General features: G+C 39.6%; 3 protein-coding genes across 4 annotated transcripts; 1 reads left to right on the top strand and 2 right to left on the bottom strand.

Moving 5' to 3' along the window:
- Positions 1 to 13: 13 nt before the first annotated feature.
- On the bottom strand, positions 14 to 17,883 carry LOC145455905 (pre-mRNA-processing factor 6-like). Of its 2 annotated transcripts, none has more exons than XM_080333934.1 (19): positions 17,661 to 17,883; positions 17,365 to 17,530; positions 17,089 to 17,301; positions 15,828 to 15,982; positions 14,626 to 14,785; positions 13,220 to 13,398; positions 12,951 to 13,023; positions 11,097 to 11,259; positions 10,308 to 10,474; positions 10,087 to 10,241; positions 8,211 to 8,293; positions 7,998 to 8,121; positions 6,989 to 7,156; positions 5,864 to 6,020; positions 4,234 to 4,395; positions 4,034 to 4,170; positions 3,203 to 3,409; positions 1,540 to 1,661; positions 14 to 376 (listed from the first exon to the last, which is right to left on the bottom strand). In XM_080333934.1, exons 1-19 carry the CDS (start codon positions 17,756 to 17,758, stop codon positions 219 to 221), a joined length of 2,847 nt encoding a protein of 948 aa, XP_080190060.1. In that variant the 5' UTR covers positions 17,759 to 17,883; the 3' UTR covers positions 14 to 218. The 2 variants fall into 2 exon arrangements, with proteins under 2 accessions (XP_080190060.1, XP_080190059.1); XM_080333933.1 differs by having other exon boundaries at positions 14 to 371; positions 1,535 to 1,661; positions 17,661 to 17,882.
- An 841-nt stretch (positions 17,884 to 18,724) lies between these two features.
- On the top strand, positions 18,725 to 21,052 carry LOC145455908 (alpha-N-acetylgalactosaminidase-like). The gene is made up of 6 exons (XM_080333939.1): positions 18,725 to 19,030; positions 19,092 to 19,248; positions 19,323 to 19,580; positions 19,642 to 19,855; positions 20,344 to 20,507; positions 20,562 to 21,052. The coding sequence occupies exons 1-6, from the start codon at positions 18,840 to 18,842 to the stop codon at positions 20,850 to 20,852; spliced, it is 1,275 nt and encodes a 424-aa protein (XP_080190065.1). The 5' UTR covers positions 18,725 to 18,839; the 3' UTR covers positions 20,853 to 21,052.
- Positions 21,053 to 21,775: 723 nt separating this feature from the next.
- Positions 21,776 to 24,785, bottom strand: LOC145455913 (selenoprotein K-like). Its single transcript, XM_080333943.1, has 4 exons — positions 24,627 to 24,785; positions 24,017 to 24,101; positions 22,501 to 22,578; positions 21,776 to 22,408 (listed from the first exon to the last, which is right to left on the bottom strand). The coding sequence occupies exons 1-4, from the start codon at positions 24,643 to 24,645 to the stop codon at positions 22,306 to 22,308; spliced, it is 285 nt and encodes a 94-aa protein (XP_080190069.1). The 5' UTR covers positions 24,646 to 24,785; the 3' UTR covers positions 21,776 to 22,305.
- Between the last annotated feature and the right edge of the window lie 83 nt (positions 24,786 to 24,868).

Here is a 24,868-nt window from a genome sequence, read left to right as displayed (position 1 = left end):
GACCAGCCTATAGTCATCCACAGAAATAATTTATTCATTACAAATGCATAAGAAGAACTGGACCGACGCGTGCGAAAAGCACACTTGCTGAATTTCAAAAGAGAATAGCAGCATCTTCTCCGACAGTATGCAGTACCCGCGGCCCTTACACGCTACTTCCTCGCGACCGTAAAATCGGTTACTCGATCCCATACGACGATCTCAGAGGTTAGGGAAGGTTAAAACGCGACCGAAACTTTTTCGCCGACGAGAGGCAGGAGATCCTTGGTTTTCATTTTCCAATTTTTGATGTCTTTCGATACGCTCTGCCAAAGCTCGCCGTGCCTAGGCTCGGCATTGACACATCGCTTCATCACTTCTTCTTGCTGTGCCTGTGGTTCGAACGGAACGAATCAGTTAATGCAATGGCTCCCAACGCATTTCTAAGGCACTCCGTTAGAGAAATATCTCGGATCGGAACAATCTCGTGACAAACAAATCAGGGTTGTAATGACTCTCGACTAGAGTCGCGATAATTTTGGTGACTCGACTTGACTCGAATCGAGTCAATTTGTGTATTGACTCGACTTGTACTCGAGTCATTTCGCATGACTCCGACCAAGTCATACGACTCGAGATTGCTTCTACCAAGACAGTCATTTCGATGTAATTTCGAAGAATAGTTAAGTTATCACTATCACACTATTTTGATTTTGTCTATCAGTACTGATACTGGAAAATGGTACCAGAAACTTTTAAAAGTGAGGAAGAACCGAGCCATAAAAAGTGGATTTAACAAGACTTCAACTGGAAACTGAGCAGTCAACACAATGACTTGGACTCGAACTCGAGTCATAATATCTTGACTCGGGCCTTTGCTCGGTGACTTGGACTCGGACTTGACTCGGTGGTGAATTGAAAATGACTCTACTTGACTCGAGTCAAAACTATAAAAGTGAGATTGACTTGTGACTCGAAGCCATGTGACTTGGTTACAACCCTGATAACTGAATAGTATATTCATATTAACATGAACCCGAGTATTTGCGGCTGACACCCAATCAGGAGCAATCATGAAAAACTAGTAGAGAATTGGAAAGAACATATATCATATATCTACCGTACATACAATATACATTATCAAGTTTTGTGATCTCTTTTTGTTTTCGATTATATTTATTGTTTTTTTTTTTGTCTCAGATAAAATATCACTGAGAACAAGTCACTAAAATAGTTGCATTTTACAATCCGAATCGTTTTTCCGATAATTTATGCAATCTGTTGGCGCTGATACCTTCAAAGTTAGGATAATGTGACTCTGTATCAATATTAGTCAACTTTATACCAATTTAAAAGCAGATGAAATCATCACACATTGCCTGCATAAAGATATATTTAGTTGTGAAATCATCCCTTGGCCTATAAGTTGCAATTGCGGCTCATATTATCTATCCAACCAGCCGTGTGATCATTGATCATAGAACCCCTTGATTCAAGCTTCTACGACATTTGTTTATCAGCACCCTTCGCGTTACGCGAGACTAAAATGCCTTACCTGAGTGCCATGATTGAGCTCAAACCTGTAGAAGTAGGCCCACGCGTCTCCGTAGTCCTGGTCGATTTTGATCGTCCTCAAAAACCATTCTCGGGATTTCGACAGTTTTCTTTCGCTCCAGAACAATCTAGCAAAAACATTGACCCTAAATCTCACGGTATCGATATCGCATTATATCTCAAGGGAGCAATTTCACATTTTTGAACAAAACCATTCAATTTAAAACAGGCATACAGCGCGTGACAAAATAGGTCCCAGTAACAGCCAGCTCAGGTGTACAGAAGTTGCCGGTAACCGCATACTCTTAATCTTAATTTACACCTACCGGTTCGGTAACTGTTACTTCTACTGGGCTAAATTTCCAAAACCAGGCGTTCTTACTAAATAGATCATCTGAGAATTTACCTCATGGCATAGAAAATTTCGAATCTAGCTCAGTGGATATTAACCGGTGTCCAAGGGGGTTTGCTGAGCCAGTCTCATGAATTCGGCAAGGCAAGCACCCGACTATACAACAGGAGACACACCGACTAGCAGTAAATATACATTGTGATATTTTTGTTACGTGTGAAAATCCCGTTCTAATGGTTATGTTTTTTTAAGGGGACTAGAAGTTGCAAAAAAAAAATCAAAAATTTTTTCTGGTCGGAAATATTAATATTGGACCTCTGCTGCCACCTCATGACCGTATTTCACCCAAATAATAATAATAATGCAAAATTTCAATTTTCTTTTCTTTTGATAATGGGGTGTTTTTTTTTTTCAAGTTCCAACCAAAAGATCGCACGTTTCGTCCGATAACTCTAAAAAATATATGATTTGACCATTCGAAAATATGGATATCTATATTATCTCCGGGTACAAATTTGTTAGATTGTTGTCAGTTGTCATTCAAGCATTCTGGCACTCATTCTTATCATTACATCGGTGACTTTTGACTTTGCAAATCTTTGTAAGTGTTTTTCTCAATCATAAAATTTTGTTACGTCGCATCACGGTAAACCAAAAATTTGTACGTAATATTTGTCCACAATGATTCACTCAAGGTTTTTTGGAAAGCCGACATTCAGACCTGTGCCATGCTAAAAGTTTTTTGACATACGTCTACCATGCTAAGAGTTACAGAACTTCAAAGCAAACTTACAGCAAATTTATAACAAAAATTTGAATTTTCAATTTTAAAATGAAATTTTTCCGAGATGGGTTACACATAATCCTTCAAATTTTAGCATAGCACAGCACTGTCCTAGTACGTCCTAAAGAAGGCGTTAGATCGGAAAAAGGGCTTCACAATTTCGAGATTTTGCATTCCGCGCGTCGGTGCATTTTCTGTCATTCGAATCCACAATATGCAGAGTAAAACCAAATTTATTGTTTTTTGTATGCATCATAGCGACATCTAGTGACTGTAAAAATCTCATGGTGATTGAGGTAGCCATCCGCGAGTTAGGTTTTTGAGTAGCTACTCCCCTTAACGCCGTTGTTGATGCACAGGTCATTTTCTGCAGCAGCATTCTATAGCCTAGTAATGTATCACGGCTTTTCGTTTTTGTGACAAGGCGAAAATTTGTGTCTTGACGAAGGCTTGTAGATCAACGTACAGGTTTGCTAGGTCAGTGAAGAATAAAAACCACTGATCTAGCTTCATGTCGACAGCAGGCCGCTCACCTCGCTACTGACAACAGTACGTGCGGGTCGTGCTCACACTTCTTCAGCGCGTCGACCGATTTCGTCTTTCTCTGTGGCCTGGCCTCCATAAAGATGGCTTCCGCCCACAAAATGCCCGACGTCGGGCATTCTTGCAAAGCGCGCGCCATCAAGTTGGAAGCGATATGCTTTATGTTCGAACTCCATTCCAGCTTGATGGAGGCCAACCTGAATCGGAACACACGCTGTCAAGTGTTCAAGACAGCAATAGAAAGGTGCTAGGTAACATTTTACTTCTACTCAAGCAGGTCCCTGCAATATTTATTAGAGTGGTAATGCCTTAAGATTACTTCTACTTTTTGCTGGAACAGTTTTAAGACAAAACTACTTACTTTTTACAATTCGGATTTTAAAAAGACCCTTCAAGGTACAGAACTTCAATATAGAAACCCGAATATTTTCGGCTGACACTCGTCAGGTGTAATCGTCGCCAAATAGTAGAGAATTGAAGAGCTTCTCTGAGGTGCATAACTACAATACACAATTGAATAGTATATTCGCACTGAGATGAACCCGCATCGCAAAATATGACGCCACCGGTATGAAGTTTCGAATAGTCAGGACGAAGAGAGAGCTCAAGCTTAATGTACTGTTTCTAGATAGTACCGTACACAAACTCCTCCTGTAGACAAAGACTGTTGACTAAGTTGACTGCAAGGCACCCAAATGGAAGTGGGAACGGCCTCTCCCGACAACGCGGAATCTATCTCTGAAATTACTACTTCTGGAGTAGAAATTTACGGAGATAATTCTACTCGACTGGAAACGCAGACAATCACGGCAACAACTCACCACAACTCCGGACATTTCGGATTTTTCAGCCTCGCTTTTTCGAGCACCGCCCTCGCCTTGGTCAGTGTACCTTGCTTCTGCTCGAGCCTGCTGAGCAGCCTCCACAAGGGAATGGCTTGCGGACAGCGACCGAGACCCTGAAATCGAACACAGCCGTGTGTTATCTCACAAATCAGCATTCTACCAGACGACGGTACAACCTCTTGATACGCTTCTCTCGCCGCTTTTATGTTTCCCATTTGCTCTTCTATCTGTCCTTTCATCATCGAAAGCTTCGCGAAATCGGGGTACTTGCTCGTGGCTTCCACCAGCAGCTTTCTGGCGTCTTCGATACGATTCAAGCACCACTCCAGCTTCACCGACTGAAATATCGTATCGTAAAAATATGGCTTTCGTATTACGATCAGATCTCATATCAACTGAGTGTTGATACATAAAGTTCTTTCAAATTGCTGACATTATTGTCTGTGATGAGTAGGGCGTTATTTTTTACCTAAAATAGGTAAATTTTGACGTAAAAAACTAAATTTTGACCAAATTTTGACCTAACGTATACAAATTAGGTGCTTTCCCAAATAATGTCAAAATTATACCACTCATCTACATTTCTGGTTGGAACTGGCTGTCCTAACAATTAGTGTGGCCTGAAAAAACGTTTTTGGCATAGAAACAGGCAACTTTGTACATAAAAAAAACAATATTTTAACGAAATCTGGCCCATGAAAAATTCCCGTGGTTGCAATACGTATTATGGTGAAAATAATTTAAAAAATTTGTAGTACAACGAGAGATACTTTCCTACATTCTTGGGAGAAAGTGCATGTCCTTACTAAAAAACTTGCCAAGGACGTTCAACAGCAGCAGTTGTTGGCTGACAACACTCAAGTTTTGCGTGCACTGCTGGTGACACACCATGTCGCTTCATTCTGGCAATGTTGTCTACATCACAATTTTTCATCATGCGCTTCTCAATACAAGAATGATGCAATGCCAACGAAGTTTTTCTTCAGTTAGGATATTGCGATACATTGACCATATTACCTGTCTTCCTATTTGTTTTATTCGACCGCTTATGATTCACAATGAGCAAACAATTAGCAGTTTACAACAGTAGGCCTATAAAGTAGGCTACAAGCTGTAAAATATCAAATGATACGTTCACCAACAGTGCAAAATCTACGATAAAAACAAAATAAATTTTGGACTTTATGAACAATTTTGACAACTTTTGACCTAATGCTTAAAATTTTGACAAAATTTTGACATGTCAAAAAAAACCGCCCTAGTGATGAGTGAATACCGACAATATTCGGGTTTATTTCAATATGAATATATTATTCAATAGTATATTGAATTTCTGTACCTCCAAGAATCTTGAAAATCAAACTGCTAAGACGATTTCCAAAACAAGCCGACACGGCTCAAGGTTTACAGAAAATTCTTATAAAGTCTTACATCGCAGAATAAAGTGGTTTCAACAATTTACAAGTGCAAACGATTGGGAATCGCCAATTCGCATAACAAAACCAAATAAGCCATAGCAATTCTGAAAATTTCAGTCAGAGGTACATAACTTCAATATGCAATTAAACGCGAGGCAAACATAAGGTTTAAGGTACCTCTTGATAAAGATAAGCTCCAAGGCCCATTAATGAAAGAATAAACTACTTACACTATACAATTATTCGATTGCATAACATATATTGAAGTACTGTACCTCTAAGGGTCTCTACAAAGTTAAAGAGCTTTGTTTAGTGAAGAATAATTCTCACAATGACAGTCCAGAAATACAGCACACCGGTCGTACACGGACAAGAAAACGGCGCAAACCTTCATCATAACTCTGGCAGTGCACGCATTGCTCCGAGCCTTGGCGAGCAGCTTCCGCGCTCTCTCGTGCTCGTTGTTTTCCGACTCGAGTTTGACGGCGGCGAGCCAAATGTCTTCCGAGTTCGGATTGGCCTGAAACGCGAGCGCCAGAATCGACCTGAAAGAATTTCCGCAAATCAAATCCGAGATCTCGAAAAACGGGCAAATTTACTACTCAAGTGACCACGATGTTTCAGGTTGTTTCCACTTCTATTTAAGATTTTAGGCAAATCTGCCAACGTTTTGCACTTTGGATTTTACAAGTAGAGAGTAGCTTTGGGACATGCTTGCATCAGTTTTGCGAGTGAAATTTTCGTGACAACTGCACAAAAGGACCCCGGCATCACGGTAACGGAATATATTTTCCCAGATTCCACCTATTTGCAACGTCATTAGTCATTTTGCATTAGTCACGAAAATCCTTCTAGCGGTTTCAAAAGCGGTTGTGACCAAGTCACAAGGTTACGAGTCACAAGTCAATTTCATTTTTATAGTTTCGAATCGAGTCGAGTCATTTTCAATTCACCACCGAGACATGTCCGAGTCCAAGTCCGCTAGTAGAGGGTCTTGTCCGAGTCGTAGTGTTTTGACTCGAGTCCAAGTCATTATGTTCACTGTTCCAGTTTAACCCACTCTTTTAACTCTGCCCGAGTGACATAGAATGGCTCACATTCATAATATAGTAATTTTCCTCAGTCCCAACAGTTTCTGGCCCTATTTTCTACATATAAGGACTGATAGACGGCATACCAATGATGTGGTGACTTTACTATTCTTCGAAGTCACAATGAAATGTCGATCTTGGCCATCCAAGTCTCGGGTCATATGACTTGGATCGAGTCATGCACAATGACTCGAGTACAAGACGAGTCAATACAAAAATTGACTCGACTCACCAAAAAAATCGTGACTCGATTCGAGTCATTACAACCTTGCGTCATCTACTTTTACTTGAAATGATGTTGACATGTTTTCGAGATTTTTACTTCTACTTATAATCAAGTAGAAATTTACAACGGTATTTCCTACTTATATCCCCTCAGCAGAGCTGTTTATAACTTCCGAAAACTGAATAGTCATAGCCACCTTGCCGCAGACACATCGCCAGCCATCCACTTCGACTTGGCCCCCATCAACCACAAGACTTCCGCTTTCGGGCAATGGGCGACCGCTCGCTGCAACAAAGCTTCCAGCGACTCCCTGGTACCGTGGTTCTTCTCCAAGTAAGCCGCGCGGAGCCATATGCTTTTCTTGCTAAAGAGAAGAAAGTCGGTGTGAAGACCAAATATCATTCAAACATACAGCTACAGCACCCGGGAAATGGCACCGCCAATTTGATTTTCAAAACCGTTCACATGGAAACGCAGTAATTCGACAGACGCTCAACAGATGCAGAAAAAAGACGTCATGGTTTTCAATTCACCATAAACGGAGGCGGTCGGTAATGAATTACTTCTACTCCAAGTAGAGTTCGCGTACTTGCAATACTTCCACAATCGGTAATGTTTTAGAATTCAGACTACTTCTATTTCACAGATTTCCAGGCAAGACTAGGCCGAAAATACTTTCTATTTACTTGAAAAACGCAAATTCTACTTCTACCTGAATATATTTTACGACGTTACTTCTATTTGAGTACCAACGATGACTACTTTGAACATCTCTGGTCAATAATTAAGTATTTCTACTTCTGTTTTGGTAGGTTGTTTGCACTACTTGTTCAAATGGTTTCCACTTCTGGTTAACAGGCTAATTTACGTAAAACTGACCTTTCATACTTTGAATCTTGCGAGATTAGAAAGTGATCTCAAGATATCTATACGTTTACGATTGAAATTGCTGTAACGATCGCTTGAAAAATACTTTCCAAGGCTCATTGACCCAAAAACCACTTTCTACCAATAATTTGAGTTTAAAAACCGTTTAAATAGAGCCCACATCATTCAGCAAATTCTAATTCTAATCCAATTTGGAAAGGTTGATATTTTCCACTTGTCCAACTATGATGCCACGGAATTGTTTTACCATCTGTAATCTGTTGCAGACAACAATACAAAGCGAAATTCTAGCCTGCAAAATGCAATGCGATAATCACCCGGGTAACGTCGTAAGCGCGTGGGCGTATATCGCTCTCGCACACTCGAATGCGCCGTGGCTGACACAAGTTTCCGCGTCATCCATCCAAGCATGTTTTCTATCTTCGTCCTCAACGCCAATACCTGCGTACACCAGGCATCATAGATTTATAGTCACTAGCCCAAACAACATTTAGCTTTAAACCAGACTTGAACTCGGAAGTTTTGCTCACCGATAACATTTTTTATGATACTCTGACACGTGTGCACACTGCCGGCCTTTTCCGCTTCTTCCGCGTCTTTTATCCACTGTTCTCTAAACACAGAACAGGTTTTATTCAGACATAGCCGGCAAGATAATATTGATAGCATATTCAATAGGGATGCTCAAAAATGTTCTAATTGTACTGGCTACTTGATACCTAATTTAAGCCTACACACCAAATTTGGTTCAATTCCAGCCGGCAGCCACATTGCTACAGGAGAAGAAAGTTTCTATTTATCATATAAAAATAAAAGATTAAATAAATTCAAAATTTTCTGTTCACCCGATGAAATTGTTAGGTTGTCCATAGAACCGATGTTCATCAAATTTGGCCCGATTCCAACCAACGGAAGCGGAGTTATTGCCGTCGAAAAATTTGGATTTGAATAAGTTAGTATTTACGGCGGGCACACTTATAATAAAGAATTAAAGAGTTGGTCACCGTTTCATTGATAATCCAAATTTTTCGACGGCAATAACTCCGCTATTACTGGTTGGAATTGAATCAAATTTGGTGAACATCGCTTCCGTAGACAACCTAACACTTTCATGGGGTGAACAGCAAATTTTGAATTATTTTGAAATTTTTTTGTATCTAACAAATAGAAACTTTCTTCTCCTGTAGCAATGCGGCTACTGGCTGGACTTACATCAAATTTGGTGTGTAGACTTAAATTAGGTAACCTAACAATTTTATCAAGTAGCCAGTACGATTTGAGAAAAAGGTCATTTTTGAACACCTTTAATGCTCAATTCGTAGCGTACCTTAAATCGTGCTAGCTACGAAAAAATCATGCTTAAACCCTAATACAGACTTTCACAGCTAGATAATTCTAGTTGCCCAACTAGATCAATCAATTGCCGGTATTCTAATTCTAATATAATTTGTGAAATGCTGTTATGCTCTAATTTAAATTCTGATCTAATTTCTCGTTTTCCTGTAAACGCTACACTGTCTAGTGCTCGCCTGTGCAAACATGCTTGCTGCACAGCCATTTACTATTCTGTTGCTTACGAGATTCAACCGTGATTTGTTACGAAGTAAACTGGATTCAATGTCTTAGTTTTCGCGAATCCAGCAATTCTAATTCTAATCCAGTTTGGAAAAACCTGTGTAGCTATAATTCTAATTTAAATCCGATTTGCAACAAAATGTGTTGCTATGATTCTAATTCTAGTCTAATTTGGAAAGAAATGTGTAGCTATCAGGGTTGTAATGACTCGAGTCACGATTTTCTGATGACTCGAGTCATTTTCTCAAAATTTGGAAATGACTCGACTCGAGTAAATCTGTGTATCGACTCGACTTGGACTCGAGTCATTGCGCATGACTCGAACCAAGTCATATGACTCGAGACTCAGCCGGCCAAGACCGACATCGCATTGTAATTCCGAAGAATAGCAAAGTAACCACCCTATTGGGATATTGTCTATTGGTAATGGTACTTGAAAATGCGACCAAAAACTGTTAAAAGTGAGGAAAATTAGTGTAACATAAATGCGAACCATTCGATATCACCAAACAGAGTTATAAAAGTGGGTTTAACAAGACTTTAACTGGAAACTGAGCAGCAACAAAATGACTCGGGCTCGGACTCGAGTCAAAATACCATGACTCGGACTCGAACCTCTGCTCGATGACTTGGACTAGGACTTGACTCGGTGGTGAATTGAAAATGACTCGACTTGACTCGAGTCAAAACTATAAAAGTCAGATTGACTTGAGCTGAGCTTTGTGACTTGGTTACAACCCTGGTAGCTATTATTCAGATTGAAATGAACTCTAGTAAAGAATTGTATACAATTGTGGTCAATACGAATCAGACTAATCACAATATCGGCACCTGTTGATATCCACCATATTCGCCTTCAACGACGTGATCGATCTCTCTATGATTTTATCTACCATTTTCAAATTATTATTCGCCTCTTCCAGTTTGGCGGCCGTGATCCAAATCAATCGGTCTGTGGGAATATGTTCGCGAGCCTTGTTCAACACCTGAAAACGGAAGCCGAGACGTGAAACCTCCAGATGTTCGGATGGCCTACAAAAGACATTACAAACCTTTCGGGCATTGGAATACGTTTCCAATTTGGCGAGAGCCAACCACAGCTCCGTGCTGAGCGGACAACACTCCACGGATCTCGACAGCATGATTCGCGCGTCTTCGTGATCTTCCAACTCTACGGAAGCTTTCCACAGACGCACCGAGTTCGGAACGTGCTCCAAGGCTGGAGAAACGCACGCGTGTCAGCAAGGAAGACTTGTACAAATTACCGGGTTTTCAAAACTTGCAACTAAAACTAGAACTACACACCATTCAAAACTGGCAACAACTAAAACTATAACTACTCACTTTTCAAAACTCACAACTAGAACTACAACTAAAACACAATCAACTTATTCAATTGCGGAACAACTAATCAAATATAAATTTATCAGAATCAGATTGGATTTCCACATGAGCATCAGCACAAGTTTGAAATGGGAGGGGTTTCCACTCGTACCCACTAGTCATTTCAGTTTATTATTCACAATTGTATCCAATCAATTCACCACGACTTTGCGATAAAATGATAAGATAGGAAGGTTCGTAGCCATTATTATTATTATTATGTTAGTAACGATGACTTTGAGCTAGCGATGGCTGCAGCAACATCAAACAACAGAACACCGGTGTCATGATTCACACACTAAACGAAGACACATGTTTTTAGTTCTGTTATTTTCTTTCAAATGTGGATTTAGAACTAGAACTACTAAAAAACAGTTAGCAGACCGTCAACTAATAAGATTGGTATTTGGAAAAGTCTGCAGCAAAGCCTGCAACGCACAATATACACAGCCATTTACCTTTTCTGTACACTCTCCTCTTAGCTTTGAGATCCGTTTCCAGCGTCGCGGCGCGAATCCATATCCGCACCGACGTCGTGATTTGTCTTATGGCGCTCGCGCACACTGCTTTCGCTGTTTCGGCCGGCTGCAGTCTGGCCGCTTCCAGCCACACGTCTTCACTCTGCAAAAATCGCAAGAATGGTTCACATCAGAGTTGGATCAATTACATTATTTCAGTTCAATTACAATTACAATTACTTTCGTGCATGTTTCAATTACATTACAATTACTCCATGCTAAAAATATCAAATTACAATTACAATTACTCCTTGCATGCTTCAATTACATTACAATTACAATTGCTGCTGTTGAACATGTAATTGAATAATCACAAATTCAACCGTGCTCCTTGACAACCGTAGCGTCGTAATAAACAACAATTCAAGTATTCATGTTTCATTCATGATACGCAAATACCCGTTTATTAATAAAAAGAAAAAACGTTTTCGAACTATTCCAGTATGCAGTATGTCGTTGAAAAAAGTATTATAATATATGCACGTGTTGGATTTGCGTATTTAGTATATAATTAAAGAAATAATATTATTTTTATCGAGGGACGTAGGAATTAGGATGAGGAGTAAAAACAAAACTGTGCTTTGTCAGATAAGACGTTATATAATATCCAGTGGTATGGTTAGTTAGCCAGACGAAGTAACGATGCAGCATCGTGATCTGAAATCGTATTGTAGATTGCCAACCAACGGATAGATTCGCAAGATGTGAGTCACGGATGAATGCACCGACAAACGTACTGCAGAGCCGGCTAAAGCAGCAAACTTTGTAGTCCTAGAGCTGGCGATCCAAGCGTCCAAATTTGATGCATCTGGTCTTTATCGTAAGCTATTGATCCACTAATTCCGAAAATACAAATTAAAATCTCGTCAGGGCAATGTAACTGCTCCAAAATAGCCGTTTAAGGCCGACTGTTCTGAAAAGTGAGAGCGCCGCAGCAGCATGACCACAACAATGACCAATTACGCCCAGCGATTGTTCAGAACAATGCCGATTCCCAGACTTTCACGACTATTTTGGGATGGTACCATTGCCTGGAAATATACTTTTATTGCGGAATCAGTGCGACACCAGCTTTCGATTAGGACCATACATATCAAATTTCGACGCTTGGATCGCCAGCTATGGGACTATCAATTCTGCTGCTTTAACCGGCTTAGCAGTTCGCTTCTCGGCATATTCAATCGTGAGTCACGTGTTGCGAATCCATCCTTTGGTTGTAATCTAATAATTGTATACAATGGCAGCCGAGGCCAGCATAGCGGTAAAAATAAAAAACTTCGCCCGCAAGGGCGCAGTCAAGGGCTTCCGCGAATCGATCCACCAAATTCCTTGTCGACATTTAAAGAGAATGCATTATAAGTCAATTATTTTATGTTGTGCTTGTCAGGTCTCAATAGCAATTTAATGTAATTGAAATTGTAATTGAGCAAAATTTTTGTCAAATTACAATTACAATTACACAAAATAAAAATGCTTCAATTACAATTACATTGAAAAATGTAATTAATTACATTCAGCTCAATTACAAATTACAATTGATCCAACTCTGGTTCACATACCGACGATCAGAGGTGAGCGGTAACAAAATACTCCTACTCCTGTGGCTGGCAATTGAGCGAAACTCGTCATGCATAGTTTTTTGAGACAACGTAGCAATAAATTTTTTGAAAAGCTGTATTTCCCCTAATTTTTGACCTACACGTGATGATGTCATTCGTTTTCATGTCATAGCGGACTGATGAGCCCCATCGTTGACGAAAAAATGTTCGGGTACGAAAAAAGTCAACGACTTACCTTTGGACACATTTCCGTTCCTTTCATAATAATATTTCTCGCTTGCAAAAGTTTCCCCGTTACTTCTTCCAACCTATAATGAAATCGCATGTAAAAACCATACATCGGCATCCCACCACAAAGTCATGCGATAAGCCAGAATCAGGAAGCTCACATACAAATCATAACTAGGTTTGGTAAACCATAGCCTACATGTTTCACACTCATCATCATAGATTGCCAAAGCTGCCATTACCATGAAATCGCAGGAAAAAAAACAAACCGCATACCTTGCAGACGCAATCCACGCGGGCGGATGTTTCGGATTCGTCTCGCGAACTGATTTTAGAAGCAATCGAGCTTTCTTAATGTCCGCTATGTCGCCACCGTATTGCGGCAACATAGACTGCAAATCTGTCAAGTATCCTTTTGGGTCGACAACTGTTTGTCCACTCACCGAGTCTGACACCTACAGAAACAGATTTTCATGAAAAACTACAGTCAACCCAATGAAATTGTTGAGTTGTCGAAAAGAACGGTGCTAAACCAATTTTTGCTTACTTCCAACCGGTGGAAGGGAAGTTATTGACGTTGAAAATTTTGGATTCGCAAAAAATAACCTGGATGGCGGGTAATCCCAGAATTATTGATCAAAAACTCAAATAAATTCGCTACTACGGGTTGGAATTGCGTCAAATTTGTTTTGCATCGATTTTGCAGACAGCTTAACAATTTCATGTGGTTAACAGTTTTTCATACGTTCACATCCACTAATCGGAATCGAGCTGAATTTGGTGCGCAGTGTTTTTAAAAGCAACCTAACAATTAAATCAGTGAATCCCCGGAATACTTTTAAAAAAAAAGTTATTTTTGAACAACCCTAATTGTGACCCCATGACTAGGGCTGGGCACAATGATTCGAGTACTCGAATCTGAATCGAGTAATTATTTTAATGATTCGAGTCGAGTAGCATAAGACAATTTTTTCGAGTAATGAAATTATACGCTCCTCGCTACTCAAAGTTATTTTATTAACGAGAATTATGGCCTGGATGCTATTTTCCACTGTGGGAGCCTTGAAACCTTGATTGGGCGTATCGCAGCATACGAAACACATAATACAAAGCTACGACGGTTACTGGAAAAACATTTCTGAAGTCATGATCCTCCCACAACATTGTCACAAATTGCAATGAAATCGGTAGTGTTGAGGAAATACCAAAAGTATCTTTAATGTGCTGAATAACAGGCATTATATTCTTTGTGGTGGCACAGAAGGTACATATTTGAACTTTGACATATTACATTTTGTTGTGACGTCATAATGAGTGATACTCGAATACTCGACTCGAAGGATAATACGTGATTCAGAATCAAATCACTCAGGTACTCGATTTTGCCCAGCCCTACCCATGACCAAATCTACTTTTGTAATATACTAACTTGAGTACTTTGCAGATCTTCATTTTCTTCTTCTACTTGAAGTATTTTTGACACGACTTGGAAATTTCTAATGCTACTTGTAATTGGCCTGAAATTTACTCCAGTACTTCTACTACTACTTGAGTCCCATCACTAACAACTTTGACCATCTCTGGTAAATACATCATGACGTGTTCAACCATACTGTAAACTACCTGATTATGCCGATTTTATCATTCCTAATTTTCATGCAAAGCAACATGAGCTATCGTACCTGACTCAATCTCATGTCCATCAGAGTATTTCTGGCCTGACCGATCTTTCTCATGTCAAGCTCGCCGGCAGGAGTGGCCCATCCAGGTGTGGCCGAGCCAGGAAACGGTGTATTGAGTCCGCCAGGAAAAGGCGTATTCAAACCTCCAAATTGCTGTTGCCTGAAATTACACAATTCATGTATAATTCACTACTACTGGAGTAGTACAATTCGGGTTACCATATTTTGAGATACGAAAAAAAATACACTTTTCAAAAATTTTGAAAGCTCTAGTACCGGCTACGAATAGTGGTGAATTTGAAACTTTTTCTACCAAAATTCGTGCATTGACTAAAAAAAAGGTCATCACTTTGTCTCGCCTCCCGAAAAATCCGCTTTTTTACGATACTTTTGTGATGTTGACTAAAAAAAAGGTTTGTTCGAATCCCGCATTACCCACTTTTCTACAATTTTCTGCCTAAAAGCCGACTTTTTCACAGCATTTGAATACTTTTTTTCTGAAAAAAGAGGACAAATTCCCCCAAAAAAGAGGACATTTTTTGATGACTCGACTTGACTCGAGTCAATTTGAGTATTGACTCGACTTGGACTCGAGTCAGTGCACATGACTCGAACCAAGTCATATGACTCGAGACTCGGACGGCCAATACCGACATTTCATAGTAATTTCAAAGAATAGCAAAGAAACCACACTATTGGGATTTCATCTATCATACCGGCTCTTGAAAATGCGACCAGAAAGTGCTAAAGGTGATGAAAATTTGTATATTATAAATGTGAACCATTCGATATCACCAAACAGAGTTATAAAAGTGGGTTTAACAGGACTTTAACTGGAAACTGACCAGTCAACACAATGACTTGGACTCGGACGCGAGTCATTATACCATGACTCGGACTCGACCCTCTGCTCGATGACTTGGACTTGACTCAGTGGTGAATTGAAAATGACTCGAGTCAAAGCTATAAAAGGGATATTGGCTTGTGACTCGGAGCCTTGTCACTTGGTTACAACCCTGCCCTAAGTACAATGCCTGATTTGGTGGATAACACTAATTTGCCGTAATTTACACCAGTGTACTGCAGTTGTCCATACTTGCTCCGTGCTCAGAATACACCAGTAATACTATGCTGTGTTTTCGAAGTAAGGTAGAAATTGATTTCAACAAGGACAGGTGCATAAATACATCCACGAGACATACCGTGTGTCGACAGAGTTGACCGTTTGATTTTGCGCGAGTCCTTTCGCTAAAAAGCTGTCCGGCACGGGAGTCACTTTGTCTGCTCTTGGATTGCGCTGCTTTTTGTTCCGCGCATCACCTACATCCGGGATGGAGTCCCACTCTTCGGAAGAAATCTGAGAAAAAAGGTACGTTAAAAAGGCAGCAATCAGTATCTTGTGAATAATTCTACCGTGAAGAAAAATTTCAATAAAGGCCATCAAGACTTTGGGCAGCATTAAAGTCCTGATAGCTCAAAATGATAACGATATTGACAAAATGATAACGATATTGACTGACTTTCCACCAACTCAGGGGTGCTCAACCAAATGCGGGCCTTTTCAGCCTCGAATCTGGACCCTATCTCTGTCTCGGTATTTACTTGATTTTGTAACAAAACCAAATCCATTATCGTTGATTTGCAAAAACAAATCGCCAAATATTGCGGATTCTTCCACTATCAGTGACTAACTGAACAATAAATACACTTTGGTTATTCCTTTGCTAACACCGCACCCCACATAGTTATACCTAGGGCAAGTTTTTGTTGCAGTTAAATCCGTGGCAAGTTGCATTTATTTTTGAAAAAAGTTGCAGAAGTTGCATTTTGACCACATTTTGCTCGGTTGACTAAAAAAAAAGGATCAACTTCCTAGATTACCTAAAAAAAATGGTCAATTTTCCGGCTCAGCTCCCGAAATACCCGTAAAAGCGTTACTTCGGTGCTGATTTACGGTGTTTCAGTATTTCACCAAAATCGAAAATACTTTCATGAAAAATCGAGAAAGTTGAAAAATGTAGCAAAAAGTTGCATGAAAAAAATGGACAAAAGTTGCAAAAAGTTGCACTATAAGATTCCTTCAAACAGCTTAAAACAGCATTCTACATATCTTACGAGTATTTAGGAAGCTGCCGGAAGCTGTAAAAATAGATGCAAAAGTTGCAAAAACTTGCCCTAGTTATACCATATATTCCGTTTTTATGACTGTAAATTTGTTTCATGAGTTGTATTGGATACAAATTTTAAACATTTGTAATTGGACCTATGCTGAAAATAGTTGAGTAGACTGCTTTAGGCCTTTGTGTGGGGAAAGTAGTGCTGGTGTTTAAGATAAATTTTAATGGAATGAGACTTTTGAAATCATACATCCAGCGTTCCGTTTTAGAGCAAGATCGCTCTCGGATTGCAATTCCAGCATTCAAGAGTAAGTTCACAAAAAGGAATAAATGTAAAAATGCGAACCACTCCGAGCTGACGTTTGAGATCCGAGAACATCTGCTGAATCTTTGGTCGTTCCTCACGAAATTTTTCCAGCTCTTCACGTTCCCGTTCCTCTCGATATTCCTTCCTCCTTTCGTCCATTCTCTTTTCTAAATTTTCATAAATGGCGTCCGCTTCTTCGTCATCTTTTTCGTACGGCGCGGAAGCAAAGAGGTTACCACCGTAACCAGTGAACTGCAGATTGGAAAGGAGTTCACAAACTTTGTCCAAATTATTTGCAAGTATTCTGTGACTTACTTCGTCATAATTGTTATCATTCAAGTCTTCTTCTTCATCCTCCGGTTTCTTTGCTTTCATTTGATCCCCGAATGTGCGCTGACCAGGTGGCGCATGGCGGTCATCTGTCGGGTCGCTGACATCCCGTGCTGGACCAATATCGGATCGAGTGGTAAATCCTGTAGCACTGAAATTTGGAAATAATTGCTGACATTAAACAACATAAACAAATAGACATACGACTACGGCAGCTCACTAACAACCAAACTCTGCGAAACGATGTCAGGAGAACGACTATCATTCATTATCAAGCTTACCCACGGCCGAGACCTGGAACATATCCTGGAGGTGCTGCCTGACCAAGCCATGGTTTCTTTTTCTTTTGTGACTGAATCACACCAGTAAGCTCCGCCATTTTTACTTTAGCAACCCTATGCAGTTACACGAGACAATATTACGCGACGCCTATAACTCCTTATATTCCGTGATGCCGGCGGGATGAAATCAAATCGAAGTGGAGATCGACGACTCTTCGACGTGAGCGCTATTTTCAGAAAATACCATCCGCTAGGTCACAGACTTGAGTAAGGTCCGCAAAATGTCCACTGAGCTCAGGGAGCTGGCTTTTAGAACTTGAACAATATCCGTTGATCATATAAAATGAGTATATCGCGGCAATATATTACTTCGTGAACGCAATCATTATATATCACATATAAGCCAAATGTACCAAACATTTTACTGTGAATGATCGTGGCAACAGCCACCTCATTTTGTCGCTTGCCCTTTTGATGTCATTTCCTTTTACTTTTTATTCAGTGTGCGTGCCTCCTCTTTACATCGCCTAGGTCCGGGTGGGTGTCTTATTTCAATGACTACTCTAAGGTGTTTCGACACCTTGCTATCCTTCCTATCTTTTCACAGAATCGCACTCTTGTGGTGTATCGATTTGATAAAGTTGTGAATAAACTAAACTGAGCTATGAATTACATCGGTATCGATAATTAATAAGACGAAAATCCCGATATCGTTTTGAAATTCAAGCATTACAAATATTTATGGTGGGTAATATCGATATCCCGTGCTGGGCAGTGGGCACTGCTGCACATCATACGTATTTCGCATGGCCGCACTCGTCTGCAAAATTTGATCCAAATGCAGCGAAATTCTGCTGCATTCCCTTCTGTGGCAATCTAATTCAAAGTGCAGGTCTGTTTCGATTTTGTTTACGTGCGAGTGCGTGGGTTTGGAAACAAGTTGCGAACCGGTTCAGTTCGAATGACTGATAGTTTCATATCATCACGAGGTTAATTCTCGTAGTTTAGGATAGTGCAAACAGTTCGTGTCCGTGTATGACCGTTGAATGCGCGAAGTAACGATATTTATTTTGCGGCAGCAATCAGTAAGTTTATTGCGGGCTTTGCTGGTGCCAGTAACGGTGTGTCCCCTCGTAACGTCTTACTTGCGCTTCTTCTTTCCGATATTAGCATACAAGTATGATGAAAACGTATATTCTGTTGTCGCTGTGTTGCCTCAGTGCTCATTTCGTTTCCGCTTACGACAATGGCGTTGCGAGAACTCCGCCTATGGGGTGGCTTGCTTGGGAAAGGTTTAGATGTGCCACAGATTGTGATAGTGCCCCAGACAGTTGTATCAGTGAGAAACTGTTTATGGAAATGGCAGATCGGTATGTATTCATTTCATATTTTTGATGTTAGCCACTTCACCGTATTCATAACTCTGTTCAGAATGGTAGAAGATGGCTGGAAGGATCACGGCTATACAATGATTAACATTGACGACTGCTGGTCTGAAAAACAGAGGAATGCTAATCATGAACTGGAGCCAAATCATACCAGATTCCCGAATGGCATTCCTGCCCTTGTGGATTATGTTCATAGCAAGGTCTCTGAAAATTCCATCGAAGGCGTAAAGCCCAAAACATATATATGTGATGATTTTATGAATTGTTTCTTCAGGGCCTCAAACTTGGAATATATGCCGACATGGGAAAGTTGACTTGTGCAGGGTACCCAGGAACAATGGGATATGAAAAGATAGATTCGCAGACCTTTGCCAAGTGGAAAGTGGACATGGTGAAGTACGATGGATGCTCTTCCAACTCGTCGGAGCAAGCTGTGGGTTACCCTCTCATGAGCAAAGAATTAAACGCCACCGGCCATCCAATGATTTACTCTTGTGAATGGCCGTTATATCAAGGTGGTCTGCCGCCCAAGGTAGCTCTCCGATGTTGAGCACCAATAATGTCACAGCTAATATATTTAATACACATTTTAGGTCAATTACACATATGTCAAGGAAATCTGTAACATGTGGCGAAACTACGGAGACATTGACGACAACTTTGACTCTGTTAAAAACATTATTCAATGGTGGGGCGATCACCAAGATGTCTTGATACCTGCTGCTGGCCCAGGCGGGTGGAATGACCCGGACATGCTGATTGGTGGAGATTTTGGGCTGAGCTTTGATGAAGCCAGGATGCAATTTGGTAAACATGTATTCTATTTGGACAGAGTGGTAATGACTCTCGAGTCGCGATTTTTTGGTGATTCGACTTGACTTAGTAATTTTCTCAACATATGTAAAATATCTTGACTTAGGTCAATTTGTGTATCAACTCGACTTATACTCGAGTCATATGACTTGGACGGCCAAGATGGGCTTTTCATTGTAACTTGAATAATAGTAAAGTAACCCCATCATTCGTATTTCGCCTATCAGTACTGGTACTTGAAAAATAGGGCCAGAAACAGTTGAGATTGAGGAAATTGGGATATTACGAGTGCGAGGCATTTGATATCCCCCAAGCTGAATCACGAAAAAGTGGGTTGAATATGACCCGAACTGAACAATGAACTCAATGACTTATGACTCCACTCGTTGGTGAATTGAAAATAACTCGAATCAAATCCATGGATTGACTTGCGGCTTGGTTACAACTCAGTATATGGATATAAGACAAAAATATTGTTTCAGGAATGTGGGCAATGTTAGCTGCACCCATGCTGGTCTCCGTCGATTTGCGGACTATCGATCCTAGAGTGAGAGAGGAAATCTACTTTAAACGCGGAGTAATTGAAGTGAGCCAAGATCCGTTGGGAGTGCAGGCCAGAAGAGTCAAAGGCGACAACAATTATCAGGTCTGTTTCCATACGTTTTCAAATGATCTTCTCTAACAACAATTTTAATAACAGCTGTGGGTGAAATCCCTAATTGGCGGTGACCAGGCTGTCGCGATAATGTCCACCAGAACGGACGGTTTTCCAGCACCATACGTATTTTCACTCGCGGAGCTGAATATCGAAAACCCGGCTGATACTTATATGCTAACGGATATCTTCGACGATGAACAGGCCAAGCCTTACTCGTTGACTGATCTGATTCACACAGTCATAAATCCTAATGGAATCAGAATGTTCCGTGCTATTCCTTATAAAACCTCGACGCTGGTGGAAGAGAATATCATTGAGATCGACATACTGTAAAATACAATAACATGTGCGATGATAAAGTCTCTTACCCTTCAACCTCTGTAACGGTACTTCACATGTTTCCATGGTTCTATGCAACGTTTTGAATTCTATGCTGAGTTATCAATGCAACATATTCAATTTGAAACTTTGAATTTTTTTGCTCAAATTTCCAGTTTCGTATTGTCAAATAAACCGTTAGTTCAGGAACCTAAGACATGGGTCTCCGATGCATCTACTGGTGATGAACATTGAATGTAAAAGCTCATTATATATAGTTAGTTCATAAATATAGTGAACTCGGATGGAAATAGATCCGGGAGATAATTTAGCCAAGTCCTGGATTAGGGTTGTTCAGATGTTACTGTCTTTTTCAGATAATGAGGTTGGTTAGAAAACGCTGTACCTGTACACCAAATTTGGCTCAATACCGAATTTTATCAAAACTTTACTGCCTATGTCATGAAATTGGAAGTTGTTTGGTACATAGCAAATTTGACTCAATTGCAACCGAAGAAGCAAAGTTGTTGCTAAAATTATTAATTAAAGAACTTCAAAATACGCAAAATTGTATACCGTACTCCAATAACTTCACTTCTATGGTTTGAAATTGAGCCAAATTAACAATATTCAAGCCAAATTAACAATTTCATCAGCCAGTAAATTAGAAAAAAAGAAAATCATTCAATAATAAATCTCTAATAATAGCTTTGCTTCTACGGATTGGAATAGTTTTAACCAAAATAGCAAGGAAAATTTGAAAGGTTAATTTATCAACTCTACCCTGGATTTACACTGTAGCCTAGTCAGTACTGGAATTAAATACTCTCTTGAATAGGACAAGCTACTACATCGCGAATTTATCAACTCTACCCTGGATTTACACTGTAGCCTAGTCAGTACTGGAATTAAATACTCTCTTGAATAGCACAAGCTACTACATCACGGCACGTTTAGTTTATTGCACAAACTATACAAGTACAAGTCGGTCAATAACATTCACTATTTGTGCCAGAACATGAAATGCCACCGGGTTTCATGATCTGGACAGAGAGTCAACAGAAATACGAAAAAGAGAGCAATGTGCCGATAAGTTACACATGCAACAAAAATAGAGTGCTTAAGGCAAAAACTGCTACAATATCTGTGCAATTACCTTGACATAACCACACAAGAATTGGATAAGTCAAGGCAATTTCAATAATAAGGCAACAGGTGACACATAGCAAAGCAAAGTACAACTGCTACATCACTGTTAATACATAAGAACATTTTAAGAAAGTTATTTACAACTGCAAGCATCGTCAGCCCCAACAAGCTCAATGTGAGTTGAATGTTGAAGCGTCATTAAATATATCCGTGGCCTAGATATAGTCTTGCATTTAGGGTAGGGTGAGGTCAAGACTCCACCCTATGCCCATTCGCTCATACTTGCTGAATTATCAGCAAGCATTCCGCAAATGGGCGTTTAACGACCTCATCCGCCACCTCCCATAGGAGGCGGGCTTGGAGCTCCACCACTTCTAAATCCGCCCATCCTTCGACGCGGACCCCCCGGGCCACCAGGTCCACTAAAAGAGTAATGAAAAGTATTAGGTCTATGTCTCTATGATCATAATGAGGTCACTAAAAGTGCTATGGATTATTCAAATATTCTACTTACGTTCCGGGCCTGCTCGAATAACTTGATTGCATCCCCCTTCCCTTTTTTGTTAAATCGGGCTGCAACATTGTCTGAAAGCTGACATGAGAGGAATTATATTTCCGAGTTAGGGTGCCCTGATTTCTGATAGTTGAAAAACTTTGGGTTTCAAGTTACACTGAAAAGCTGAATGGGGCATTGGACTTACATCTGATCTGATAGTAAATGTAATGTTCATTTTTTTTTGCCATATACTGCAGTTTGCTTTAAATATGTGTCTGAAATATCATTGGATGATTGCATCCCCTAACCGAAAATGGGTGAAAGCATCGGCCTACCTTTTTTCCTAATAATTCAATTGAGCCTTTGACTATATAACTTATTATATGATAAAAGTGTGGATTTCTACATGGTATGGAAAAGTAATATGGCTAAGTTTGTGAAAATTTGCATATTTTGGGCACATGTCATAGAGCAAAAACTTGACGTGATAGAAGAAAACTACGGTAGCGGCATTTTTGGAATCAGCATACCAAAATTGGAATAAATCAAGTGCATAATCAGAGTCAAAAAATTTTTCGTTCAAAATTATTGCCCAGTATAATTCCACCATTTTGAAACATCACAAGCTTGCAATCAAATAAAAAAGATATGAAATGAAGGGTCAAGACGATTTCGAGTAGATTTTACCCATAAAATCAGTTCAAAGTTTTGACACACAATGCACTAAAATTGACCATGGCGGTTCAATATACATATGTGAAGCCCTTTACATTCAATTAGCATCAATTAAAACTTTAAGTGAAATGTCCCGGTTTTCTAGTTAGTATTGTTTTGAAGATTCCAGCTGCATATTCCACTGCTATAGAATTACAATATTATAATCACAGGGATCAAATTATGAAATTCATTCATGCAGCACGAAATATGTAAGGGGTAGAAATTGTCGGCATTCAACTTCACTGGTATGGACTTCAGATCAAATAATTATATGCACAAAATTATAAATATGGACTTCCAGGTTTTTTTTAAGGTTTGGTTTTTGGGTGACCACAAAGTGCTTTTAAGAGACCACAAGTGTTTCATTCAACTACCAAAAAATAGCCATATTTGTTTAAATGAATTATTTATTAGGCTATCCTGGCAGTGAGCCCTACTGGAATCTCGGTACGTTTTGTCTGATACATCAGGCGAGCAGCGATGATACTCCAAGTTAAAGTAATATAATTAATTAAATAATTTTATTAAAACGTAGTGTGAGCACAGAACACCTATTTCATACAGGCCAGTGAGCAGTCATAGAACAAATTTTTCAGGTTCTATCTCATGCAACCAAATAGATTCACAATCTTTTGTAGTTGCAAGTCCAAATTTTGGGAAACACCTTAAAAAACCACGGAAGACATCAGCAAACAGTTAGGATCCCTTTAAAACTGCCCCTAGCGTTGAGTGGGATTACGGTTACGGTGTATTTTGTCTACTTTAGGAACAGTTTGGCAATATGATCATATTGTTTGTTGAAAATGGAATTACTTACAATAACACAACAACGTTCACAAATCCCCAGAAAGCATCAAATACGATGGACGACCTCCATATAGATTTGTCCTCCAAGACTTGACCTGAAAGAAAATATGGTAGTTTTCAGTAAAATGCCTTTAGTTATGTCATCATCATCATATATTAATGTGTCTAACTTCAAGATAGATACGGCCATACGGGTGCCTCAAGCAATTTAGTGGTACGGTATAATAAATCATTAAATGATACCAATACCTGACATGGGGTGATCGCAAATTCTAATAAAAGTCAAAGTAATCGTAATCGATTATCTACGCAGTCACAGACACACTGGTATATCTAATTGATTTCATAGTAAAACAATTACTTCACCGTTAACTTTTACATGGAATATGACATAAAAAGAACATTCATAACCAGGGAATAGTGTGTTATATCAGGTTATTGATAGTATACACGTCGGGTTGTAAAACTGCACTGCTTTATATTACATTAATATTACATTAATCACTCCATGTCTGATCAATACCGTACTTTATACCATTTGGACATGATATTATTATCTTAAATACCATTTGGACATATTTCAGTGTCGGCATGATAATATTATCTTAAAAATATATTACCGCCAGACAGATACGGCATCCTGTAGTTTCCTTTTCAAGCTCGTACACTTTCTTCTCGGAGCTAAAACTTATCTCACGATTCTATACCAAACTTCCTTTTGTTTACTGCAGTTAGTCAGCGATTCAGCACCGAGTGACAATAATAATAAATTCTTTAGACACGTCATGTCACACTTCGATAATTTCGTATTTTGGAGACTCAAAACCGGTTTCAGTATCAGTTTTATTCATCATTTCATCGA

Source organism: Botryllus schlosseri, chromosome 14 (assembly GCF_051294905.1).
Source record: "Botryllus schlosseri isolate E-star chromosome 14, Bs_hap1, whole genome shotgun sequence".
In the NCBI taxonomy this organism is placed as follows: domain Eukaryota; kingdom Metazoa; phylum Chordata; class Ascidiacea; order Stolidobranchia; family Styelidae; genus Botryllus; species Botryllus schlosseri.
The sequence above is the reverse complement of the archived record's forward strand: the minus strand, read 5'-3'. Positions and strand labels throughout refer to the sequence as shown.

Bases quoted from the DNA above. Each gene is read 5' to 3' on its own strand.
- LOC145455905 (XM_080333934.1), bottom strand. From the start codon at position 17,758: ATGGCGGAGCTTACTGGTGTGATTCAGTCACAAAAGAAAAAGAAACCA. The intron at 14,786-15,827 runs GTATGTCTCGTG...GTGTAATTTCAG, and splicing joins GTCAACTCTGTCGACACACG to GCAACAGCAATTTGGAGGTT. The intron at 4,396-5,863 runs GTTTGCGCCGTT...ACGATATTTCAG, and splicing joins CTGCCAGAGTTATGATGAAG to TCGGTGAAGCTGGAGTGGTG.
- LOC145455908 (XM_080333939.1), top strand. From the start codon at position 18,840: ATGATGAAAACGTATATTCTGTTGTCGCTGTGTTGCCTCAGTGCTCAT. The intron at 19,856-20,343 runs GTAAACATGTAT...ATATTGTTTCAG, and splicing joins TGAAGCCAGGATGCAATTTG to GAATGTGGGCAATGTTAGCT. The intron at 20,508-20,561 runs GTCTGTTTCCAT...TTTTAATAACAG, and splicing joins AAGGCGACAACAATTATCAG to CTGTGGGTGAAATCCCTAAT.